Source organism: Acipenser ruthenus, chromosome 6, assembly GCF_902713425.1.
Source record: "Acipenser ruthenus chromosome 6, fAciRut3.2 maternal haplotype, whole genome shotgun sequence".
Classification (NCBI taxonomy): Eukaryota; Metazoa; Chordata; class Actinopteri; order Acipenseriformes; family Acipenseridae; genus Acipenser; species Acipenser ruthenus.
In genome coordinates, this window is record NC_081194.1 from 21,777,420 (window position 1) to 21,803,187 (window position 25,768).

General features: G+C 37.6%; 1 protein-coding gene across 2 annotated transcripts in view; it reads right to left on the reverse strand.

Moving 5' to 3' along the window:
• Positions 1 to 121: 121 nt before the first annotated feature.
• Positions 122 to 25,768, reverse strand: part of LOC117411044 (ectonucleotide pyrophosphatase/phosphodiesterase family member 1-like) — a 55,934-nt gene continuing 30,287 nt past the window's right edge. For both annotated transcript variants that reach the window (XM_059025226.1, XM_034018071.3), the window contains exons 3-25: positions 23,706 to 23,825; positions 22,218 to 22,343; positions 21,324 to 21,384; positions 18,650 to 18,747; positions 17,717 to 17,796; positions 17,434 to 17,553; positions 13,002 to 13,111; positions 12,502 to 12,567; positions 12,007 to 12,079; positions 11,294 to 11,402; positions 10,490 to 10,621; positions 9,737 to 9,768; positions 9,521 to 9,648; positions 6,991 to 7,060; positions 5,983 to 6,070; positions 5,377 to 5,561; positions 5,063 to 5,105; positions 4,511 to 4,665; positions 3,837 to 3,972; positions 3,547 to 3,621; positions 2,998 to 3,130; positions 2,501 to 2,657; positions 122 to 2,115 (exon numbers count right to left, since the gene is read on the reverse strand). In XM_059025226.1, the coding sequence (XP_058881209.1) occupies positions 1,948 to 2,115; positions 2,501 to 2,657; positions 2,998 to 3,130; positions 3,547 to 3,621; positions 3,837 to 3,972; positions 4,511 to 4,665; positions 5,063 to 5,105; positions 5,377 to 5,561; positions 5,983 to 6,070; positions 6,991 to 7,060; positions 9,521 to 9,648; positions 9,737 to 9,768; positions 10,490 to 10,621; positions 11,294 to 11,402; positions 12,007 to 12,079; positions 12,502 to 12,567; positions 13,002 to 13,111; positions 17,434 to 17,553; positions 17,717 to 17,796; positions 18,650 to 18,747; positions 21,324 to 21,384; positions 22,218 to 22,343; positions 23,706 to 23,825 (2,465 nt within the window). In that variant the 3' untranslated portion in view covers positions 122 to 1,947. The remainder of the gene's footprint in view (positions 2,116 to 2,500; positions 2,658 to 2,997; positions 3,131 to 3,546; positions 3,622 to 3,836; positions 3,973 to 4,510; positions 4,666 to 5,062; positions 5,106 to 5,376; positions 5,562 to 5,982; positions 6,071 to 6,990; positions 7,061 to 9,520; positions 9,649 to 9,736; positions 9,769 to 10,489; positions 10,622 to 11,293; positions 11,403 to 12,006; positions 12,080 to 12,501; positions 12,568 to 13,001; positions 13,112 to 17,433; positions 17,554 to 17,716; positions 17,797 to 18,649; positions 18,748 to 21,323; positions 21,385 to 22,217; positions 22,344 to 23,705; positions 23,826 to 25,768) is intronic.

Genomic DNA, 25,768 nt, shown 5'->3' on the forward strand with positions numbered 1-25,768 from the left:
AAAAACCTATAAATATCTAGGTATAACACCTTTCACAGTTCCACCAAATAATTCAACTAAAGTAAACTTCTATTTTTGACATTTTTATAAAACCAGCAATAAACAAAAATGTATCACCAGATAAAATGACCAATTCAACTTTTATTAGAAAAGAGTCATAATACACTTATATTTATTATATGTACCATATGCACCTTGTAAAATGATTTTAAATGAATGCCATATACCATCTACATTTTCTCAATATTCAATAACTGTTTAATATCACAGGTTTTGTGAGTTTTCTGTCATTATCAGTGGTTGTTTCTGCTCAGCAAGTTATTTTGCAGTTTTATTAACTAATGCCTCCTTTAAATCAGTGAGGTGGTTTTAGTAATGACCACCAGGGGTTTCAAACTGTGCCAACTGGGAGTTAGCAAAAGAAAAATCCCTTAAAATCCCTAGTCATCATTTATAATTTCAGAAGTTCATCTTTTTCAGTTATTAAACAAGAAATCAAGTTTTTATAATACTGTCTGTAAATCTTCAACAGTGCACAGCAGATGCTTTTACAAACAATGCAAAACCACGTAAGCAATATTGCCCTCTAGTGAAGGACTGAAGGTAGACCTCACGTAAATACATGTACTGCATGAAGAGTTTCCAGAGGGTCTGTAACGAGCTAACTTAAAAAAAAATAGGACAGCATACAACCACGACAATTATTGTAAAAAAAAAATACACAACAGATGTAATCATTAATCCACTCATTACTTTCAATAATGAACTAGCATATCTCCTTATATTTGCCTTTTTCAAACAGTTACATATGTGATACTTGTATAAGGGCTGTAAAAAAAAACCCCAAAAAAACAATACATCTTCACAAAATATCTATGTAGAGGCACACATACACACTGCAGTAAACAATGTAGTGAAGTATTTGCTGTGAAGCATTCCAAAGTGATGTACACACAATAATAGCGATCAATAAAACAGATTAAAAAAAAAGTACAAAGTTAAAACATTTTAGAACATACAAAAGTAAAAGAGAAGATTTGTCAGACAGCTTTTCTACAGATACATGTGGCACTGCTTTGAGCTGATCCCTGTTGTCCTTTGAAGCACCAGGTTAGAAAATGTGCGCTTTTCCTAAAGCATTTACTTTAAAATGTCCATTGATTTGGCATCCCTGGCATCGTATAAGATCAGTCAGACTAACGTCCATTTATACAGCAATACCAAAACCGTATGGGTGACCATATGATCTGGTGTGGTATGAAGTAAATTTGTAATTTATAAATACTGTATTCGTAACTGGATTAAATGAGCACTATTGATATTCTTTACAGGCACATTTTGAATTACTGGTGGCACGGAATCATTTTCTAATTATATTAATAAATGACAAGTTTTTTGATGAATCTCAGAGTTCCTCAAACCATGACTTAAAACCAAATTTTCATCCAATGAAATCTATATTCTATTGAATATATAATAATTGTATCATGTTGCCACATGAATTGGATTTTAGTTAAGTGACTAGAACAAAAATGTATGTTAATACTAATGTAAAAAATAAGGAGAGGCCTAAAGGACAAAAGCTTTACTTTAATATTGAAATGAACCCCATAATTTCAGATAAATACAAATTAAATGAAAACTTTGAAATATAAAATGTTCCTTTTTTTGCACAAATGCCTGTCACAGAAGATATTTATTTGATGAATTATAACAAAAAACAAGACAACTAAAATAAAGCTAGACAAGAATGAGCTGCCTCGTCTTTTTCAGACGATTCATTGTGCCCGACAAAAGTACCACAGCGCGCCATTGTTTTTTTGGTTACTGAAGTAAAAAAACGAATCTGCTACAGTACATAACGGCCTCATGATATTTCATGATTACAGGCAGCAGAATAATAAAAAATGCATTTAAAAACCATGTATAAAAATGTCCTGTTGGAAATTAATCTTCATTCTGAAAAGTCTGTAAAAATGTTTTTAACTGTAAAATCTTTGTGACCGGCTGTCTTCTGTCCTGGTAAAAGCTGAGTCCTGTTAGCAGCTCTATATCTCGTACACGGGCCACATGGAACTTCAGCCACTCTTCCACCCACTGCAAGTCTGTACCAGTCTGAGAAGGAAATACAAGAGGCAAAATCAGTTCATTGGACAATTTTACCCCATTTTTTTTTTTAAAGCTCGGACGAGGATGGGCCCGGTCTTAAAAGTCCATCTCTGAAGCTCGACGAGGAGGGAAGGTTAGACAAGATGGACAACTTGGCACAAACCAGAGAAACTACAAGTTATTACTGTGCACTAGTTACCATTGTTCTGTAAAAGCCTGCAATGTCTTTTGGAGTCCTGCATTTATATCATCCACAATTGTACTCTATGCTCAAGAAAAGCTGTGCCCAAATGTAGCACTTGAATGCGTTCATTCCAGGACAGCTCTCCGAGTTTTACTGCTAAGTAAATCTAACAAAATACAGCCACCCACAGCATAAGAAAGTACTTACTGTACAGCTCTCTGTGTTATCAGGTCTGTGAGGTATAATGAATGAGGAAACATCCAAACTGCCATTGCAAGCCTCAGGAGGGTAGGAAGAATTCGTACAGCTGGTCAACACCACAAAATAGTGAGTTGGGATGAGAATTTTTGTGTCTCTGATATTCCTAAAAACATAAGTGAAACATGTTTTAAATCAATCAATTTTCAATATCATGAATTTCCTTATAAGGAACAGACTGTGTTCAGTTAAAGAGGCATTATAATTAATAACTCAACACAGCCACATTTAAAATGTTTACTGAGGTATATTTGAAGAACAATTTTATTGTTAATAAGCAAAAATGTACAGAGTCTAAATCATACTAAATATTTGTTACACCCATTGATTAACAATAAATTTGATGTTATCACGTAGACATGCTTCTGTAAGAGTTCATTCTAAATCAGTATTTTGTCTATCAACATTTTTTTGTGTTTTTTTTTCTTTAAAAAGACACTGCTTACTGTTTAAGTTGTTCTGAAGTATCAAAGTGTCCATCATAGTTGTAATCAAATACTGGTCCACTAATTACATTGAGTCCATTTCTTTCCTTAGCATATTTTAATAGCAGCATACTGTGAAAATGTATCCAGCTATCTACAAAAGAAAAGGAAATTTAAAAAAAGGATGCAATTTACAGCTCAGGAACAAATACAATATCCTTTTTCCGCACATCAAATCTGTCTGCCTCCCATAATAAAACTTATCCCTTAACACAACTAAAAGCATGCATTGAGTAATTTGCCTTTTATCCACTAGGAGGCACTTGCATTAAGAAAAGCAGTAGAGTTCGCACAGTCAACATGCTTTTCAAATTGAGCAAAATCAGACCTACCAAGTCACATTCAATTATTAATTAAAATTGCTGTTTTTTTAAGATCAAAATGTAAATGTTTTGCTAGCAGTGACTAGTAACAAACACAGAAATGCAATACCTTCATTATTTGCTCTTCGTGTAAGATCATGTATTCGGTCAAAATTATTTTTTAGTTGAGTTTGACAATAAAAGTTACCTTTGAAAGCAGTATACATTGGCACTGTGTTGCTAGTAATCAGCGAGTCAGACTTTCTGCTGGGTGGCCCTAGATCTAGAGAAAGAAATGTATTTTACATGTACATTTAAAAGCAGTTTGAAGATATACAAAATAAACTATGTTTCTTGAAATCAGTTAATATGAGAATCTTAAAAGCACAAAGGGATTTGCTGACATTTGTTTTGCTGTTGAGGTGTATAACAAGTTTTAACCCTTGTAGAAATAAGTATAACCATGGTAAAGGCATATGTATTTAATAGAGTACTTACTAGGGGGGTGCAAGAATCCAAATGTAAGATTCGGATCTTTCTTGTAACTCAGACAGCTTTGACTCTGACTGGCAGGTATACGAACATCAGCTCGCAAACAATCAGTACTTTCTGGCTGTAAAGAACTAACACTTTCCTTTTAAAAAAAAAAAAAAAAAAAAAAGGAGACATGTAAAACAATAAACGGTGACTAGGTTTTTTTCAGTGCCATGGAAAACACAACACAGGGGTATATTTTCAAAAGTAACTGAGCGTCTCGGAGCAAAACGTTTTCTGATCGTCGTTGAAATCTGCACTGTACCGCTCTGAGCTGCTCAAGAGGAGCGGGACTGAGCATACTGTTAACTGGGTTATTTCACCGCGCTGCTCTGAGCAGTTCAGTTACTTAAATGCACCCATTTACTCCAGTCTTTAATTAGAAAGCAAAAAATACCCTATATATCCCGTTGCCACAGTAAATATGGCAAAATATAGTGACCAAGCAGTATGCAACAATTCAATTGGAATATAAAATAAAAAAAAACACCTTTAAATGGTGATTATCCATAATATTACAGTACCATGATTATTAGGAATAATAACTATGCATTTCACAAACAAGACACCAACTGAATTTAAGGTGCATATATGATTATCATTTTAATAAAATTGATAGTAAAATTATAGTAGCTTACAAATTTTTGCACAGTGTAAGCACTCCATAATGGCATCAGAAAATCCTGACTGTATCCATTTATATATTGAGAATGGTATAAAAGGCAGTATTTAGCATTTTGTTGCAAAACCCGTGGTCTTCCAAATGGCATGTGAAGATCATTTCCTGTGTTCACTTTAAAAGAACAACAATACATAATATTTAGACTTATTTTACATAATAAAACGTTATTGAAACAATCACATGGCCTACTTGTATAGTCCTGCATGGTGCTTACTATAGTAGTTACGCAATAAAAAAAAAATATGCAATTAAACACAGCTTACCAAATTAACTTTAAAATGATCAAATCATGAAACAAGCGGGCACCATCTTACTTATTCTATTCTGTAGTTAAGTATGTTTCTTTAAATACATTTTTTTTTTAGCAACCAATGACTTTAAAAGATAACAAATGACTTGTCAAGCCAGGTGTGTCATGATGAATTAAAATAGTTGTTTAGAAGTCCCAGTACTATCCTATACTTTTGATGATTTGAAGAGAAATTAATACTTTTAGGAGATGTCTTACCTTGATCTACATTAAGTTCCAGTTGTTTGTTCATGTTTTCTACCTGAAATGTTTACAATTAATAGATAATGATATGAAAATATGCGAACAGTAAAAAAAAAAACCCCACACACCACACACACACACAGAAAATGAAATAACCTAAAAACAAATCAAGATGTGTATATCCAATTGCGTAACAAAATCTGTGTGAAGCAGGGGATTCAATTTGCTGTTTATTATCAAATAGCAATGGCCCTGCTATTTGATAAACTAAAAATATCTATACATCAAAAAAAAATTCAAGAAAGGGTATCAAGGAGATAAGATAATACCTCTGGTTTACTATGAGAACTGCACTGGCACCCAAGTGTATCTGTCGGCAGCAGAGTAGTTACAGAACAGATGTCAGGCGATGACACCTCTGTAGGATGGACTGGACTATAGACAGGTCTCTTCAAAATATGATTCAGACTTCCATGTGTTCCATTGTTTGGGGCAGGTGTAATATTCAGCAGATCTAGAACAGTTAAATAACACAGTGTTAAGATCTTGCTAGAACTGTAAACAGTTATTGTGTGATAACTAGAGGGAGCATCAAGTGCCAGACAGGGGAACAGTCTTCTGAGCATATAAGGATTTTAAGATTTTAACTAGCACAGGAAACTCTTGCAGGCTTTCCTATTTTAAGGTCCTGAATTTTATTTTATTTTTTTAAAGTAATGTACTGCTTCTGTCATTTGTCTAGGCCACAGGCTGCCATTTCTATGGTCCCTTATGTGATTTTTTTTTGTGTGTGTTATCACAGGACTCCCAAGGAACAGGGAAAGGCAGTGAGATTCTGTATGTCATATAATGGCAGGCTGAAAACTGCATTGCAGGTAGATCAGCAGTATGTAAATGGAAGTGCTACAATAAAACAGAAAATCTGTTCATCTTACCACACAATAGGTTGTAGACTTCAATATTTTCAAATGGTTCCACTTTATTCTTGGATGTTATTCCTGGTCCATGTCCTATAAAAATCGTCTAAGGGAAAACCAGAGTTTGTTACAATAGTTGAAAACCTCTCTGTACATGATTAATTTTCATTTTCTAGAATATCCAACTGTCTAGTGTTAATGCTTTTTTTGTTATGTTGGTCTATTAAAGAGTAACTTGTTATATAAATTTTACCTTCAACACAGTTACTTATCTTTTTCATCGAACTCTAAATAAACTGTTTCTCTCAAGGTCCGAATTTATGTCTATTGACAAAACGTGTCCTTTATATACAACAAGCATGTAACATTGACATTGTAATAAGTTAAAACATACACTTTGTCTTCCATTTTAATTGTTTGAATTTACACTTTTACTGCATATTTTCACACCACAACGCAAACATACATCTTTGCAAACTTCACTAACAAATTCTTAGTCCTGTATTGTTTATGCCTCACTCAAGTAACACAAGACAAAAACAAATTTGGACATTGGAATGGTTTTCATATGTTTCGTAGCTTGTCTTGTAAAATACCAAAAAAAATATACAATAGTAGTAGATAAGTTTGTCTGCAGCCCTTTTGTCTGCCATTCAGCTACAGAAAACTGCTGTGATAATATTCTAAAGAATTCCCTTTAAACCAAAACTTTCATACTTTCTTCTAGCTCTCACTATTTTTCTACTAATAATTTATCCAGGCTTCTTTCTTCTAACTGTTGTATACTTCTTGTGACGGGCAGTGGCTATGACAAACCACATTCCTTTCCCGCCCTATCTACATCACTTCGGCTAATGCCTCTTCATTGTACAGGGCCTCAAATCAACATAGATTGGAGGACACAGAAATATTTATTCAGAAACTACAAACATAATGAAGTCTGACTATCAGTCAAATATCCCTGAAACACTTCTTATCGCTGTATGTAAATGAAGTCTGCAATCTAGTCAAGCACTAAAGACTTGCCTCCATGTTTTTGAAGAGGTTATCTGAGCCATGGAACCCCCCTGTACAATATTTCAGGCTGCCTGGCTTCCTGAAAGAAAAAAACAGAAGAATTGTATCAAACATTGTGTGTGCGTGTATGTGTGTTTCTTTAATGTAGGTGAAACACTGACTTTAACTTAATCTAGTAATTTTGGAAAACATCAATAGGTCCCAGATCTTTGCTTTTTCCATGTTTCCATCTGCACCATGAAACTAAATCTCCAATCTAGTGAAGACACCACTTCCATCTGTGGTCTTCAATCCAATCTACTACAGGATGTTACAAAAACGTCAAATTTTGCTTGTGTATATTAAGTTTTTGTAGAATTGGCATTTGATATGAATTTATCTTACTCCAATATTTCCCTTATAATATAATTAATTTGCAGACTTTTGTTCTGTCAGCATGTTTTTTTTCTCTGCAGTTTAAAAGGTAATCTTCCACTGATTTCAAATGAGTTTCAAGTTGTCCCCAGTAGCAGATGACATGGTTGAATGTTGCCTCAAGTACCCGTTCAGCTATAAATGCATTCCTCTCACATGCCAGAAGAGGGTGCTCTTACATGATCAAAAGCCTTGCTTAGCTGGCAAGGCTTCTTGATGGTACCGAAATGTCCACAGTTGAATTACAATTATAATACCTCACAGAACCGAAGCCATTTACCTATTAAATATATTGCAATGAGGTGGAACACATACATTAGATAAAACATACCAACATAGCCATTATAAGCCATGTGAAGGCTTTGTGCAGATTTCATCAGGTGTGGTTATTATGCATTACCAGCTACTGTACTGTGAAGAATTGTGTTCATTTTCACATTGCCTGCTGCATAGATAACTGCTGAGCTAGCACCTTACTGTCCTGTACAGAGCAGTGATCATGCAATGACTAATGGTTAAATGATTAAACTAGTAACAACCAAACCCACATTATACACACACAAACCTTTCCTTTGTTTAACTATTGCTTCCCAATTTCTTTACTATCAATTTCTAAAAAAACTGGCAGACCAGTAAACATATAGATATATAGGGTGCTCCCGAGTGGCACATCCGGTAAAGGCACTCCACATGGAGTGCAGGATACGCCCTATAGCCTGGATGTCGCCGGTTCGAGTCCAGGCTATTCCATTCCCGACCGTGGATGGGAACTCCCAGGGGGCGACACACAATTGGCCGAGCGCCACCCGGGGGGGGGGGGCTTAGGTCGGCCAAGGTGTCCTCGGCTCACCGCGCACCAGCAACCCCTGTGGTCTGGCCGGGCGCCTGCGGGCCTGCCTGTAAGCTGCCCAGAGCTGCGTTGTCCTCCGACACTGTAGCTCTGAGGTGGCTGCATGGTGAGCCTGCAGTGTGTAAATAAGCTGGCAGTTGACAGAACACGCTTCGGAGGACAGTGTGTGTTTGTCTTCGCCCCTCCCGTATCAGCACAGGGGGTATATACAGATACATATTTCCAAAAATACAGTCACATCTCATTAAAACACTGATTAAACCAATTTCCTGACACTATGAATTTGGCATGCTCCCACCCAAATTTAGCAGTCGATTACTGTAATCGAATACGAATTCACAAATTTCTGTGCAGATAATTTTTGTGCAGATTATTTGAAGCCCCGTCTGGAAAAAAATGTGAATACAAGGAATTGACCTTGTTCGAACAGCGCAGTGTAAAGGGTATTGGGAAATGTATTAACTTGCATCCCGTATTAGTGCCTCTGTACTGTATTTTAGTGCTACAGATCCTAGGATGCATAGACACAGTTTGAGTTGCCATGGTGCTCATGCATCAATCCCATTTCTATGAAGCAGCACAAAAAAGCATGCATTACCATACAAGAAATAGAAAGATGCTGCTACAGAATTCAACATTCCCGCCAACACTGTCAACATTGTGAAAAAACAAGACACAATACAGGCCTACGAACAGCAAACTGGATGCAAGTTGTCAGTGTTTCCAATTTGCTCAATACCCGGACGTTGCGGACACCTTGCTTTTCTGGTTTAAAAATCCCAGTGTTCAGAATGTGACTTGCAGATTTCAATGTATACTTTAAGAGTTCACTTACAATTGTATTTAAGAAAATGCACAGTATTATATTTGCATATGCAGTGTATTATATTTTTTATTGTACTATAATTTAAATTTGATTTTAGTGTTTCTGTAACTTCAATACAAACTAACAGTAAGCATTCTGCTTAAACTCCTGATCAGAATTACTGATAAGACTAAATTTTTTTGCTGGCACCTTGAAATTCGTATAAAATGAGAGTTGACTGTATTTTAACTTAATGTTAAAAGGTAAAAAACTAAATGAATGAAAACAAAAGATTAAACTTATATGGATGGATTCGCATACATTAGTAAGATACCGCAGGTAAGGGAATCCAAGATTAGTGCGAATAAATGTTCTGTGAATTCAGTCCATAAAGTTTGTTTTTTTTTTTTCAATCAAAAAACGACTCAGATTTGCATAATCATAGGTATAATAACTCCAGTTTGACTTACTGTGCTGCCTGCCACTGAGAATTCATATAGAAATGAACTGGTTCAATTCTGATGTTGCGGGCAAAGTGAAAACGCTTTGGTAGGTGTTGTTTCATATAAGGTTTAAAGTTCTGACCGGGAGTTTTGCACTGAAATAACAAATCAAAACAATATAAATAAATCACCCACAGTCCAATAACAAATAAAGAAAATAATTAATTTAATAAATAAACTTACTGAAAGATTTTTCACAATGCCTTCATAGTCAACTGAAAAAGTCAAAAACTGCAATCATTAATGTATTGAAAATGACACACACTGTCAGTGACACCGTTTCTTAAACCCAAAGTGTTATACTGTAAGTGATTGCAACACTTGTTTTGCTGAACAGCCACATATCTTAATAAAAGGAAGAAAATACTGGACCGGTACTGGAGTGACTATAATCTAAGTCAGTTCCATATGCTTACCTTCTCCACTACCATCCCTGCGCTGACTCTGGAGCGGCGAAGACAAACACGAACACACGCTGTCCTCCAAAATGTGTGCCGTCAGCCAACTGCTTCTTTTCACTCTGCAGGCCCGCAATGCAGCCAACCCACAGCTATAACGTCAGAGGACAACGCAGCTCTGGGCAGCTTACAGGCAAGCCCACAGGCGCCCGGCCAGTCTACAGGGGTCACTAGTGCGCGGCGAACCAAGGACACCCTGGCCGACCTAAGCCCCCCCCCCCAACCCAACCCCACCCCACCCCACCAACCAAACCCCCCCCGGGCGGCGCTCGGCCAATTGTGCGCCGCCCCCCGGGAACTCCCCTGGACTCAAACCGGCGACCTCCAGGCTGTAGGGCGCATCCTGCACTCCACACGGAGCGCCTTTACTGGATGCGCCACTCGGGAGCCCCTTAATCTACACTTCTAATAATAAGATATAAATTTGGTCAGAAATCAAATACTGTACAAAAAACATATGGAATAAATAAACACATACAAGTAAAAAAGTCCTCTGGCAGATTCTTTGGTCGTAACCGAGCGGCAGGACCAGGTACAATTATGAAGTTGTCCACATTATCCATGTACTCAGATATATATTCTGCCTTCTTACAACTGGCTTCTTCCATTCCTGCATCAAGAAGAACATCATTCATTTACTGTACTGTCTGTGCGTCCATGAAGTATACAACTAAAACACTTCTCATTTAGGGCAATATGAACTACAACACCCTCTACCAGTGGCATTACAACTATATGAATAGTGGATATGAAATTTAATTACAATCATTTAAAATGCTTAAATGTGGCATTCAGTTTTAAAACTAGTTTTTACATATTTAGGAAGGTTATTTTAAGCTGATGTTATATAAACAGGATTACTGTAAACTGTTATCAGTGTCAATGATCAGTTTCAGAACTGTGGCAGCAATTTTCTTGCAATGATGTAATGCTGGGCTATCCTGATGTCTCCAAGAATATACATTATACAGGATCCCCACCAGGACCAACATATCTAACCAATGATTACTGCTCCTGGTTTAGATTCAGCTATACATAGTACTCCAGCTCAAGAAAGAGAAGGGATACACCCTGAAACAGGAAATGCAGCAACAAGAATAGGTATATATGAAAATAAATATTCATTCTTCTAGGTTGTACCTGATTACGCAATAGCATAGTCTGTAATATGAATTGTGGTGTTCGTTCATTGTAACTACTGAACTATATGGCAAAATATCAAATCAATATTTCCACAAGGTTTGTATTAATATTCTTATCTAAAATTTTAAAAAGCAGTTACCATGATCAGACAAGAGGACAAGGTTTACACAGTTATGCAAGTTCCTCTGTTTCAAACCATCCATTAGCATTGCTACCATCTTGTCTACTCTAATCAAGGCCTGAATTACCTGTGAATAAAAAACATAGCAAGTCAAAATATAAACATGCTAGACAGATTAGAGCCATGTGCAAGGGTCCATTTTCAAACAAATACAACTATTTTCTATATAAAACTAGCAAGAAATTGCTAGGAACAATAATTATTTTCCTTCTCAAAAGCTGCAAATGTTACCATTAAAATTTGTGTCTTTACCCTTGCACTGACTATTAGAGTTAGACAGCCATATGAAAAATTATATATTAACACCAATTATTTAAATTAGTAATTTTATAAAAACATGCTTTGGCTAGTCAACAATGTTTATACCTACCGGTACTGCATTTTCACAATGATTTTGTGTAAAGTAATTTTTTTATATATATATATATATATATATATATATATATATATATATATATATATATATATATATATACACACACACACACACACACACACACACACCTTTGGCCCATGTTTCTATCACTTAGCGATTTAGTAATCACTTCCCACCACCGTATCTAAAGGAATTATAAGCGAATCCAACTTTAAACCAGATTGCTGTTAGGATTAAACCGGTTTGATATTCTTTAGTAAACCTGAAAAAACAGCCAGAATGTAAACTAACTCACTGCACTGCTCACAGGTCCAAAGCGATGCCCAGAGCTATCTGGTTCTTCAAGGTACAATGTGATCATGTCAGGTCTTAAAAGAAACATAAAAGGGAATCTACTTAGAAAAAATGAATTTGTAGTGTAGAAAACAAAATAAAAACAAACCTTTACAATTATGCATTGTATACGAGAAGCACAAAAAAAAATAATTTATTGTTTATAATTAACATTAACTTAAACTAATTTACACCATAAATCTTGTTCTAGGTGATTTGTGGTACAGTTTTCCCAAATGTTTTTCTTTAGTTTTACTGGTGCTTGCTTTCTAGACAAAACGGTAAATGTCTCATTTGAAAACCTCACCCCTTTATTTCCTTTGAAAATTAGGACAGAGGTTAATTTCCTTCCTCGTCACATGGAAACTACACTTCTGACTGGGTGTGTTCATAAACTCCCTGACACTTTCTCCCTAGTGTACTGATATGCCTAAACAAATACTGCACAGCGTTTTACCTTTCTTCAGAAGGTAAACTCAACCACTTAAGGAGAGTGGAAATCCTCTCTTCAAATGGTATGCCCCTGCAAAAACAGTTTAACAAATGTAGCTTTTTTCTCCAGCTTTCCTAAATAAATTAATTTACTTAAAAGAACCACCTGTTCAATATTACAATAGGTTTACAGTTTTTTTTAAATAAAAGTACAACTTACAATTTAGCATCTACAGTATGTGTAATGATACAGTGCTCCACCTTTAGGCAGCCCTTTACTGCCGAACAGGTTAAAAGGTGGTGCAGTCATTTGCCCCATAATGCCATTACACTAACACTAATACTCTCATTATAAGGCGGAACACAAACAGCACGGTCTCTTAACTATGGCTCCTGACTACAGCGTTATAAAAGGGGGGGCACTGTATCTGGTGCCATCATGTATTTAGGGTAACTGAAATTCAACAAGTTAAATTAACTATACATGTTAGTCAACGTAAAGTTTAAGAAAAATCTTTTACGCACCTGTTATACATCTGGTAGATATCTGGGTAAGTCTCATTGATTGCAACATCTGATCCAGGCCAAAAAAATGTTCCTGACTTCAGATTGTGATACTTTGCAGTCAACCAGATCTGGAAAAAACATAAACATGAATCTCCCTGAGCTAAACTACAGATTTTGCGAATAAGGTTTATTCTCTTTCTCTTCTGTAAATCGACCAGTGCAACAGATCGATAAACCAGCAATTATATTTCAAATGTATTAATTTTAGGTCAATTTTACATTCACAAAATGGAGGGCCACCCATTTATGTCAATGTGGTGGAAGGCTTCTCTAGAGAGGTAGGCACATTTAAGCCAAGAAAAAATACAGAATGTACACACACACACATATATATAATTTTTTTTTTTTTAACGCATGCTAAATCGCACTCCTCTGTCTTGTCCCTCTCCGCATCCCGGATTTCTTTTCCTGCGGCACCATTGTAATACACTCGAGGGCATGCCTGGATTGAATGAGTGAAGTCATCATTTGAATATAAAATTAGTCACAGAACCGCATTATGTAGCAAAGCGCTCAAACTGAAGGACTTGTGAATTAAACTTTGACGGTTCATTGGATAGAAAGAGGGTTACTTGTATCTACTGTTGCACCACCTTTGTGTTGCTAAACATGCTTTCACTTCTCAAAATGCACTCTAGCGACTATTTTGTTTGCATGGGGAAAGTTATTTTTATATATTGTATTACGAGTAACCCAAAATACTGTACAAGTTCAGAAAAATAAACCAACTTGAAATACGTTATGCACCCAATACAAACACTATTCTGTGGCAACGCACGATATGAAAAGTAAGACTGACAACCATTTGCCCCCATGAAGGCCCGTAGTGTTCTGAGGCTCGAGTTTCACAGATTGGCTTTGCCATTTTCTGTGACTTTCTTGCCGGCTTTTCCCGCTGTCACACCATTGCTATGCGCTCTACGTCACTGCTATTGCTGAAACACTTTTTTTTTAACACTCGAACATGGTTTGCATAATACAATTATCCAAATTAAAATGCAATGTACAAAAGGACTTCCGGACCGTGCAGCTTCATGCAATTAAGCAAAATTATGCATTTAGCCGATATGCATTAACCGTATCATACAATCCAGAGGGCATAAAACGACAGCACTCAGACCTCAGCGTCATTTTTCCACTGCCCACAAAGTCGTCATGCCCCTGGAGGAATGGGAAGTGAGCTTTCTGGGGGGTGGGGTGGAATGCTGAGATTGTCTTCGGCAAAAGTCAGAATTGGTCCGGAGCGTAACCTTTCTCCTGAACTCTGTAAAAATTTAGCAGACTTTCACTATGGGGAATGCCTGCACCTCGCTCACCTGCTTTGCGGAGGTGATAGCAAGCAGTCGCTTGAGCGATAAATATGTCAGCTCAGTTGAATGCATGGGCTCAAATTGAGGCTTCGAGTGCATTGAGCACCACGTTTAACCTCCAGTGAGGAACAATGTCTTTCACAAGTAGCCAAAAGACTGCCCCACCAGGAAGCTGAGCTCCTGGGGAGACAGAGTCCAAATGGCTGCTAGACCTTTAAAATGTAGAGGGGGTAGATTTCCCCTAATCAAACAGGTCCTGCAAAAATGGCAGTATTACTGCCATGGGACAAGCCGTTATCCCATGTAAGGTGTCAGGTGTCAATAACCCTATTGGACAGACCCAGACAGCTCAAATGCTGTTGTTCAGGGGCCAGACTCAGAGCTACAGGCTTGATGGGTCTGTATGCCATAAGGTCCCTCGTGCCTGAATGACCAGGTCATGGTGTTTGGGCCGTCTCCATGGCTGGCCGCTCTGGAGCTGCATCAGGGTTTAAAACTAGAGTCTCCTGGGCCAATAAGGGGCTACTAGGAGCACCTTGGCCCAGCCCTGCCTGATTTTCTCCAGACACAGCGGGAGCAGGGCCTAACAGTTGCCTCGGCCACTGGTGTGCCAAGGCATCTACATCCAGCAGGTCTGTGCCTACTATTATGGAGAACCAGAGGGGACAGTGGGTTGATTCCTGGGAGGCAAAAGAGATCTCTCTGCTCTCCCGAACCTCTCCCAAATGATGGGTGAGCCTCTACTGCTGAAGACTGGGCACAAATGAGCCAGTCGTCCAAATAATTGAGTACTCTGATGCCTTTGAGTCTCAATGGGGCCAGGATAGCTTCCATGTACTTCGAAAAGGCACAGGGAGCTAGAGAGGCCAAATGGCAAGACCCAGAACTTGTACCAATGCGGCAATTGAACAGGGAAAGCTTAACCGCAGGGGTTAGTGGGCTCTGACTCCATGTCCTCAGACAGGAATGCCAGCTCCTGTTCGCCCACCTGGACAGCATGTCATCCTGCTGCTCGTAGCACCCTAGAACACTAAGGGGACAGGCAGCGCAGAATGGTCTCGCAGTAACTCTGACCATTCATTATTTATTTAAAAACACTTGATTTTGACATGATAAACATGGTACTGTATGCAAGGGATAAACAACTCAAAGTTTTCAATCGGTAAAAATAATTCACAATTTTGAGTGCCGTTAGGCACGAGAAACTGTGGATTATTTCTTACCAATTCAACACGTTGTTTATGCCACTTAAACATTTCTTCCCAATTGATACTTGTTCCATAACAAGATGCAATTGATTGTTAATTAGATTTGGTTTTCGCTCCTCTGTTACGCTTAGTAAAAACAGTTAAAATGTTTGTCTCTCACATTGTGGCAATGTTGTCATGAGCTCCTCAGAGTTTGAGTTAGAAATTCCACTTTACACAGCCACAAGAGTAGTGAGAACTACGTTTTAGATGTAGAATATAAAAAATGTGACATTAGAAAAATAAAAATGCAAAAAACAAAAGGAATGTGAACCAGGAATGGAGAGGAAAGTTATTGATCGTTTTGTCAAACCTACAGATGGAGAAGGGTGCGTTCAAGAAGCACAGCGCTCTCTCATGGTGCTCTGTAACATTTGTTAGCAGTTATATAATGGTCTGTTAGGAGCGAGTAGGTTTCACAATAGCAGGAAAGAAATAGTCGTGCATACTGATAAATCATCTCCTGATCACTCGATTTATCACCAAACTCCTCAATAATGCTATCCAAGTATTATTTTATTACTATAACAGCTCAATGCGCTTGGAAAATGTCAGTGATTTTCTTTTCTGGATGCGGAAGCAGCTGTCTTGTTTGTTTATGTCTGTGGTGAAGGGACTACGCGTATTGCTCGGATCCGCCTCCATTCCCCCCCCCCCCCCCCCGACTTCTCTTGGACATTGAAAGCTTTTCTCGACTTTTTCCCCAGAGAAAAAACGACTAGGGACCTGTGACTCGACACCTTTTTAATAGACCGGAAAGGAAAAATGTTAATGTCGGACCAGGGACCGCAAAGGGTTAAGCGAGTTTTACAATTTCTGTATACTTTTTTTAAATGGAATTACTACTACTGTATTTTTGTAATGTAAAGTTACTGACACTTTTTTTTGGTTTTGGTTGAGGTGCGAGTCATATTTGTCAAGTTACAAATAGTCCATGTTTCCTTTCCTAATACAATCGTCACTTTAAAAATATATCATAAATCCGTTTTAAAAAGCCAAAATGAAAAAAAAAAATATTACTTGCCACACGTGTTGATCATAAAAAAACATATTTGAAAAAAAATCAATTTGCAGCCACCGCACTGATAATGCAGGTCGGCCATTTTGAACCTCCAGCGAGGCAGCTCAGAGGTTGACTCACTGCTGTTAGGAAGCGCTGGCGGCGTGCGCATCGTTCAATAGGAAAAGCCACGTAACGCCCTGGGACACTCTGCTCATTGAACGCAGTCACTGAGTGACATTGCAAGCAATCGGTTTTTGAGAAGTATGTAAGTGGTCTGTAAGTTTGTTTGAACAATGTTTAAAGCTAAGAACAAAATGCAAAAGCCGAGTTTAAATCTAATGGCCGTGTGATTGATGGAGGTTTACAAAGTGATGATGAAATTTCTTTTGTTACTGAAAAAACAAAAACAAAAGTAGTTCTTGCTTTTTAAACGAAGAATGAAAAACTACATCTCCCAGAATGCCACAGCTATCACAGAACACTGATTGACTGGCAATCAGTTAAACTACAGGTATAAAAGGACAGGTTTCAAATACAATAGCTGTCTGTGGGAAGGTAAGGAACTGTGTATAGACCCGCATATGTGGTATGTTAAAACAAAATATATTACATTTGTGAATACATTTAAAGCCAGTTAGCAGAGTAAATTGTTCCAATAGTTTGCTGTGAGTTTGTAGCACACTGTGGGTTTGTTAATTAATATATCTGCCCCACACTCCCCTTCTCTTCAAAGCCACTTTTAGTTAGAAGATTCGTAGAATTAATCAACAGATCAAAGGGTGACATCACAGAAATGCTTTAAAACAGTAATAATTAGTCTGTTTACTTACAGGTTGGCCTTGGTACCAGCTGGAATTGAACTTCTCCTTCACTTTGAGGCTGAACGTGGCATTTCGAGTCACATCATACATGTGGTTATCCACTATACCATGGGATTCTGGATAGAGTCCCTGTAAAACATTAAGGGAAGCGAGTAAAACTGCCAGACTTACAGGTCTTTTGGCTGATGTCTTTGTCAGTCTGATGCCTCTCAGTTTTATCTCAATCTATGGCTATATAGAATTATAGGATTATAGAATGTAATACTCACTGATTATAGAATGTAATACTCACTGTAACAATGCTGTAGTGGTTGGGAAATGTTTTGGTAGGGTAAACAGGTCGCATGTAAGGGGCAGAGGTTCCACATTGTTCTGTAAAAATAAAAAAAATATATATTATATATATATATATATATATATATATATTACTCAATTTTTTTATTTTTTTATTTCTCTGGGCAAATTTATTTATTTATTTATTTTTAATTATAGCAGTGGTGTCAATACCCAATATTGCAAAGACAAATCAATTATCTGGAATGCTCAAGAACTTCAACACAACTCACAACCATGCCTTATTGTATGTGCAATGGCATATTCTGAAATGTGGTTGCATGGGAAATACTGTAAATTACTCATAATCAAGGTAGGTTTTATTTAAACATGGTACTTTAAAATGTTTGCAAGTGCACAACTGTGTGGACTAAACATTTCAAAATATCTGTTATTCAAATGTTCTATTTTTCTTTGTTATTTAAATAAACTGAACATCTGTGTCTGAGAAGTTTAGCTTAAAGTTCATTTTTAAATTGCTTAATTTCTGTGAAATTATCAAGGTGTTTCCCCTTTACAAACGGAAACAGGATGTATTGGATTATAAAGGTAGCAAGGGAGTAATTTAGTTTAAATTCTTCCAAATTATGTTTTTTTTTTTTTGTAAATATGGGTCAATCCTAAAATTCTAGGTGATGCTAAACTTTGGGCCATAGCTGTACACTGTATATACCAAAAGGCATGATCCATTCAACCCCTCTTAATTACGGAGTGCATTTACAGAATTATTTTACATTATAAAAACATGCCCAAGTAAAAGCAGAAAGACTGTAATGAGTAGAAAGTTTATAAAACACCTCTAATGATGTAAAAAATAGCTTGTTAAAATAGAACCTTATTTAGCAAATGAGAGATTTTGGCATGTGCGAATTACTTGTATAAAAGTACTTACTTAATTTACTTATTGCTGGCATTAAACCACCCCAGGTTTGTAAGTATTCAGCTCGGAACCCATCCAAGGAAAACAGAATGACAGGTGGGTGTGAAAATCTGTAAAAAAAATGTGAAAATGTGTTATATTTACTTTAATGACACCTAGCATTTTCTTCAAAGCTCCAGCCACTGGGCTCTCAAAGGGTCACATTCCTTTAAATGCTTTGGTTACTTTGGACAGCCAAAAAAAAAAAAAAAATTAAAATGGGTAACAAACAAAGCAGGGTAAACCCCAGTGGAATACCATCAAAACACAGAATGTCCAGTGTCAACACCAGACTGAAACAGACGAGTGGTGGGTGGCTCAACCCACATGCTGGCTCAAAATATGTGCAAGATGTAGTCTGTGGCTATGTGGGCAGCGTTGGTGGTTGCCATTTCCTTAAATGGTCAGTGCTATTTTTTGGAAAACAAAGTCCCCAAAATTAGTCAAACATTCCCTGTGCCGCCTAAGCAAACATGTTAATGTAGACATGTGGTTTAGATGAAAACATTGGGAGGCATACTTTATGCCTGCTTTATATTATGAACTTTATACTACTCCACTAGCTGTATATATTATGGGCTGGATTCTGAAAGCCATTTACTCCAAAGTATCATTAGTGCAAATTTTGTCTGAAAGGAATAACACTATTTACATTTCTAAAACTACTACTACTAATAATAATAATAATAATGTTTAAAAACTACACAAGCCCACAAATTAAATGTCAGAGATGTTTATTTTTGGTTTGGTGCATTTCTGCTATCTGAGAAAAAAAAAAACACACACACACACACACACACACACACACACACACGGGTGAAATGGCTCTGAAAATCTGGCCATATGTAGTCCAAAATGGAGGCAATGTATAGCATATCCACAAAAAAGATGTATGTTGGCAGTTGTGAAAACATACTGTAGGAAATGTCATGAAGTTGAAAACAGGACCCCTAGAAGATAATCAATTTAATTGTCCAAATTAAAATGCGAGCCCTCCTCCTGCATTCTTTTTTTAATGAATAATGTTTTGTATTGACAACAATATCCACAAAACACTAGGGTCAGAAAGTTAATCACTTACTGGTGCAGAGACAGTTTGCCAAAACAGGATACATATGAAAGATGATTTCTTAAACTTTAAACAATTTCACAATATGTGAATTATTTGTTTATTTAGCAGATGCCTTTACCCAAGGCGACTTACAGAGACTAGGGAGTGTGAACTATGCATCAGCTGCAGAGTCACTTACAACATCTCACCCGAAAGATGGAGTACAAGGAGGTTAAGTGACTTACTCAGAGTCACACAGTGAGTCAGTGAGTGAGCCAGGATTTGAACCACTGGACCCCACAGCCTCCTATGGATTTGGAAAATATATTACCCCCAGGACAGTTTAAATATCACAATGTTAAAATACCATTTTTCGTGTGTGAAGCACTCACGGTACTGTTGAGGTGCAATTATGTCATGAAATACCAATTGTACTTATAACAGTCTGAGTGAAGGTTTCAAGTTATTTTATTATTGTCCCACTGAAAGACAAAAAGTCCCCTTTAGACAGCATTAAAATTAATAGGATATGTTAACCAATTATAATGTTTGATCTACTATTCTCATTTCTACTCTTAGTGCATCATACATTTCTAGGGAAAATACTGCCTACTATGATTTAACACTTAAGATTAAGGCACAAGTGACGGACGTGAATTACCATGTGCAATTCCCAAGGCTTGGAGTTGGCAAAACACAGTATGCCAAAAATATCTGCTCTATTTTTAAGATGATTTACTCCTACAGCATGCTTGTATGTCCTGTCTGTGCGCCAATTTGTCATGTACACATGCTGCAAAAGAAAAACACACACACACACACACACACACACACACACACACCCCCACCACATCCATGAATAAAAACGGACAAGTTCTTTCAGAGCTGCTAACCTGCTGTGTTACACTGACTGACAGACTTACTTTCTCAGCCAGGGGGAAACCGAAAAGCTAAAACCCATAATAAAGCTACCAATTTTAAAATGCCTGTTGGAGTACAAACCGAAGCTGGATCTTTTATTTTACAAGCCTGTAATTCACATCTTCAACATACAGCTATGGTCAAAAGTTTTGCACCACCCTATAGAATGAACATATTTTGCTTCATAACAGTCAATTGAAAACCTGCTGAATAATGTTACATTAACCATTGAATTCCATACCGCTTTGTAATTTTCCATATACTTTACGAAAAATTGAAAAAAATGTAACATTTCAAAAACTAACATGAAATACTTTACTACTATTATGGCTTCTGGTAGATTTTTGTGATATAATACAAGTTTATTTGATTACATGATGTTAAATAAAATATCTAAATTATGTTGATATAGTTTGTTTCAATCCTAAAATTCTGGATGACTTTTGGCCATAGCTGTAGGCTTGAGGTGCTGCAGTGCTTCATAACGGGATGCACTGCGCTGAGCCACCACACTATCGAGTGTAATCAGTCTGGCATCACTGATGGAACACATTGCTTTGATACACTGTTCTTCAAATAGGTTTCAGGATATATTGTTTCAAAAGTTATCATTGAACAAACACTTCAGATGAATTTGTAGTCACACAGTTGTTGTATTGTGTATGCATATATTACCCTGCTGGACACTGGGGTGTATCAATATCCTCACAGTCTTCCTCCACCCAGCTTTTCTCACCTTTGAAAAAGATTAAAAAGACCCATCAATTTCCTCATCATAAAAGGTAGTCATGTTAATGTAAGACTTCAGGTTACAGTATTTTGGAAAAACTTTTCATTTGAAACATTCATAAAATGACTGTCAATCTACATAAAAAAAGCAACAATAACATACCACCTTATGAAGGAACATGCTGGGCATATTTGTTTAATATATTTTATATATATATATTATATATATATATATATATATATATATGAACTGAATTAGGTTTGATATTTCTAATTCGCTATTTTACAAACAGGACTTATTTCACTAACAGTCTAATGTGCTTGCTTCCAACTGCATAATTTTAGATATCTAAAAACCGTTCAAAAGATCAAGGGCATTATTGTACATTATAAGACATGTCCCCATTGGAACCTATTAGCTGCAACTATATTTATAATTTCTCAGAGAGTACAGATCTTGCACTGGCAAAGCATTATAAATGTTTAAACCAAAACAGGTTCTACTGTATACAAACAGATTAAGTTTGTTAATATTAGGTTTTTTGTCTTAGATTTAATGGACTTACAATATGTTTATGTTAATAGATGTGGTCAGTGGCTACCTCTAATTAAGCAAATACATGCTAAACTTGATTAGAGGTGGCCACCAAACACTTACAAAACATAGTGTAACCTGGCAACACTGAACTGTCTCATTGGTTATGCAGCGGTTAGCTTTCATATCAACCTCACTAGTGTATTAAACAGCTCCACACTGTTTGCTAGAGTGCACTATAGTGCTACCAGGATAACAGCAATATAATACTCCATATGTAGCTTCTATATTCATTTAATTCTTACCTTGACAAACACTGTTATAGTTGGTACAGCAGTCTCCTTTAGTTAAACAGTCATTAGAACAGAAACAATGACTTCTAGACAGCCTTTGTTCACCACACCGGAATTTGGTACAGGTCCAGTCCTGAGCTGCAAACAACAATATTAAAAACCTAAGGAGACACACATGGGGGTACTGTGTACTTATCTCTACTCAACATCCTAACAAACAACCACTTAAGCATACATTTCCGCTTGTTATGCAGCTTAATTAGGGGTTAGTAATACTCAAATAGTTTATTGGATTTAGTGCTGTGGTGGTATAGCTTTTGCAGCTTTAATGTAAGCCGCATGTCACATTGCAGCTTGGTAATGCTGGCTTTTACAACAAATCCTGACTATTTGTCTGATTTATTTAGTGAGATGTTATATCCAGTTAGCCACTATGAAAGAAAAGATACATCAGTATAAAAGGCTTTTTGGCTGTTCACCAATTACCATATTCCTACGTCTGATGCATTATTTATCACTTGCAATTTTTCAAACACTTAGAATTTACAGAGATGAAAATAAGACTTGCATCAGCAGTGTGATCCAATTCAGGCTACATTAACCTACTAGCATAGCATTGTATTACTTGTATTGTAACACTTGAAATGTATTTGCTTACGATTGTAAGTCGCCCTGGATAAGGGCGTCTGCTAAGAAATAAATAATAATAATAATAAATAATAAATAGGGGGCAGCAGTTTGGAGTAGTGGTTAGGGCTCTGGACTTTTGACCAGAAGGTTGTGGGTTCAATCCCCAGTGGGGGACACTGCTGTTGTACCCTTGAGCAAGGTACTTTACCTAGATTGCTCCAGTAAAAACCCAACTGTATAAATGGGTAATTTTATGTAAAAATAATGTGATATCTGTATAATGTGAAATAATGTGATATCTTGTAACAATTGTAAGTCGCCCTGGATAAGGGCGTCTGCTAAGAAATAAATAAATAATAGATAACAAGCTCAAGAGCGGTTTATTAAATCTCACAGTAATCAAATATCCCATTGGGAGTGGGCATCCGTGGGTGAAACAGGTTGTCGGAGGGTTGGGTTTGTGTAGATGCTACTGGAAGTGGAGATGTTTCTGGATTAATAAAACATGGGGTTCACACAGTACGAGGTACTGGGTTCTAGCTTTCTGATTATGATGATTTATCTTTCTAAATCTCTCCCCAATGCAATGCTTCCTATGAGTAATTTAGCATCATCCTCTAAATTAAGCAAAGAATTATTTCGTACGCTGTTTTCAAATGGAAACTATGACCTACAAAGGAGTATTTCTTCATAGGAACTGACCAACAACAGCCCACTATTACATGTATACTGCAGTCTCAAACCACACTTCCATTTCACATGCGCTAATTACTTACACATGGCAATACTTTTATTACACCAAATAAAGACCGTAGATAAAGAACTGCACTAGAACTCAATTTTAGTGGAAAAATCTAACATTCTACTTACCTGGCTGCTGACACACTTCCTGGAAGTCCAGACAGCAATTTCCCAACTGTAAACAGGAACTGTCACAGTGACATCCTGAACCACTGGCTTTCAAATTACATCTGTTCTTGCAACTTTTACCTGTTACAAAAACAGAAATCGCAAATAGAAATTAGAACATAAAATTATAACATGAAGACCCTCTGGACTCTTCACAAAGCTGTAACTCATGAGTAATTTAGAACATGACTTTTCAAAGCCCGTTTATAAATAAAAGGAAGTTTGATATTCCTGAAACTGGACTATTGATTGGTTAAATTAAAAACAACAAAAAACGGTTTAATATTTCACGGGCCAGAGCTAGGGCTGCGTGAAGAATATAGGTTAGTATTTAGAGGCCTAGCCTCAAGGGAATGATGGCCTGCGGGCCAGGAGTGCTTGTTTTGAACTGTTAGTGGCCTGTTGGCCAGGGAAGGTTTGAGCTGTTAGTGGCCTGCGGGCCACGGCAAAGAACAGGGTCCAGACCTTATACCCTTTATATCCCCTGAAATACAGACAAATCCTATGACTCTGCAGAGAATCCTGGAGGAACTGCCTCATGGACCGGGCCATGGCCCCAGAGGACGAAAGGGTTCATAACCTAAAAAGAAGGAAGGAAAGAGAATCCCTGTCTCCATGAGCCGCCCTCAGAGAGGTGAGGCGAGTCCTCCAAGGCCAGGCACTGCAGTGTGCCCGCAGGGGTATCTTAAGAATAGAGTTTTGTTAGTATTTAAGGATTGTAGATGACAACAGCTCTTACTGGCACAGTGAGAGAGAAACAGAGGTTCTTGGGTGAGACAAGAAAATAGCGCAGAGCTGCGAAAGAACAGTGTGACCAGTGGTCCCCTCTGACTCACTGCGGTGGGGCCCCCCCTTTTTGAATGAAGGCATGAGTAGCTGCGGAAGACTCGAGGCCGGGGAAGTGAGACTCATGAACCCCCCAAAAGGATGGACCACCGGCTCCCTGCAAGAACCGCACCTGTGAAGACAAACAAGACTGCGTGCCAATGCGCAACATAAAACAGAGAAGAGGGACAAACAAGGACAAAGAGAGAGATGGTTAGTAAAACGGGCTATATGAAACCCTCCGCTCGGTGGAGAGGAAAACCCCCCTCTGTTTGGAGGAAACCTCTGGTAGTGTCCTGGCAGAAAGGGTGCCCCCACACCAGACATACTAGCAAATGATTGGGGAGCTGCAGAGATGTCTGCAGGAAGAGAACGAATGTAGAAGTGGACTGCTGCTGTTGACCAGCAACCCATAATTTTTATAAGGTGATGACTAACATTGGCTTATGCTGCTGATGAGGCTGCACCGATCCCAAATGAGTGCGGGGTATAGAACTGGGGACAGACAGAGGAGAAAGGCGAGTCGAGAACCAGGTGTCTTGTAATGACATTGTGGGAACAATCAATTAACAGGGGATCTAGGGGACTGAAGAGTTTTTTGATGGATAGGAACCTGGACAAGGAAGGAATAAGGGCAGAGATGGGAGTTTATCTTGGATCAATAAATTGTCCTTGACGAAGCTAGTCAGTCTTGGATGAGTGAAGGAACAGAATGAAATGATTATCGGGAATTAATGAAAGATCACAAGAACAAATACCTATGGCTGGGAAACTGGATAGTGATGGTACTGTGAATTCTGCTCTTCTTAGAAATCCAAAGAAAGCTGACAGACACATAGCTTCCATCACCATGTTGTCAAATGGGTTGAAACATCCTGAGCGCAAAATTTAAATTAATTGGGAAAGGACGTCTGTAGATATGGGTAGTCTGGATGGAGATGACGGGGGAAGGCCCTTGGAAATTCCTGAGTGTGAGGCGCACTACGGGGATCGAAAGAAGTGTCGACGAGAGGAAGGACAAGCTGCAATAATGAAATTGGATACCTGAGATGTAGGATTTTATGGATGCTGGCGAGAGATGAAGAATGTCTTGTGCGTGGACAATGAATTCTACAATCCAATTTTCATTAAATGGGGTAGGGGATATTCGGTTCTGGCCGCAGAATGAAGAGAATGATGACCAACCTGTAGCATCGGAG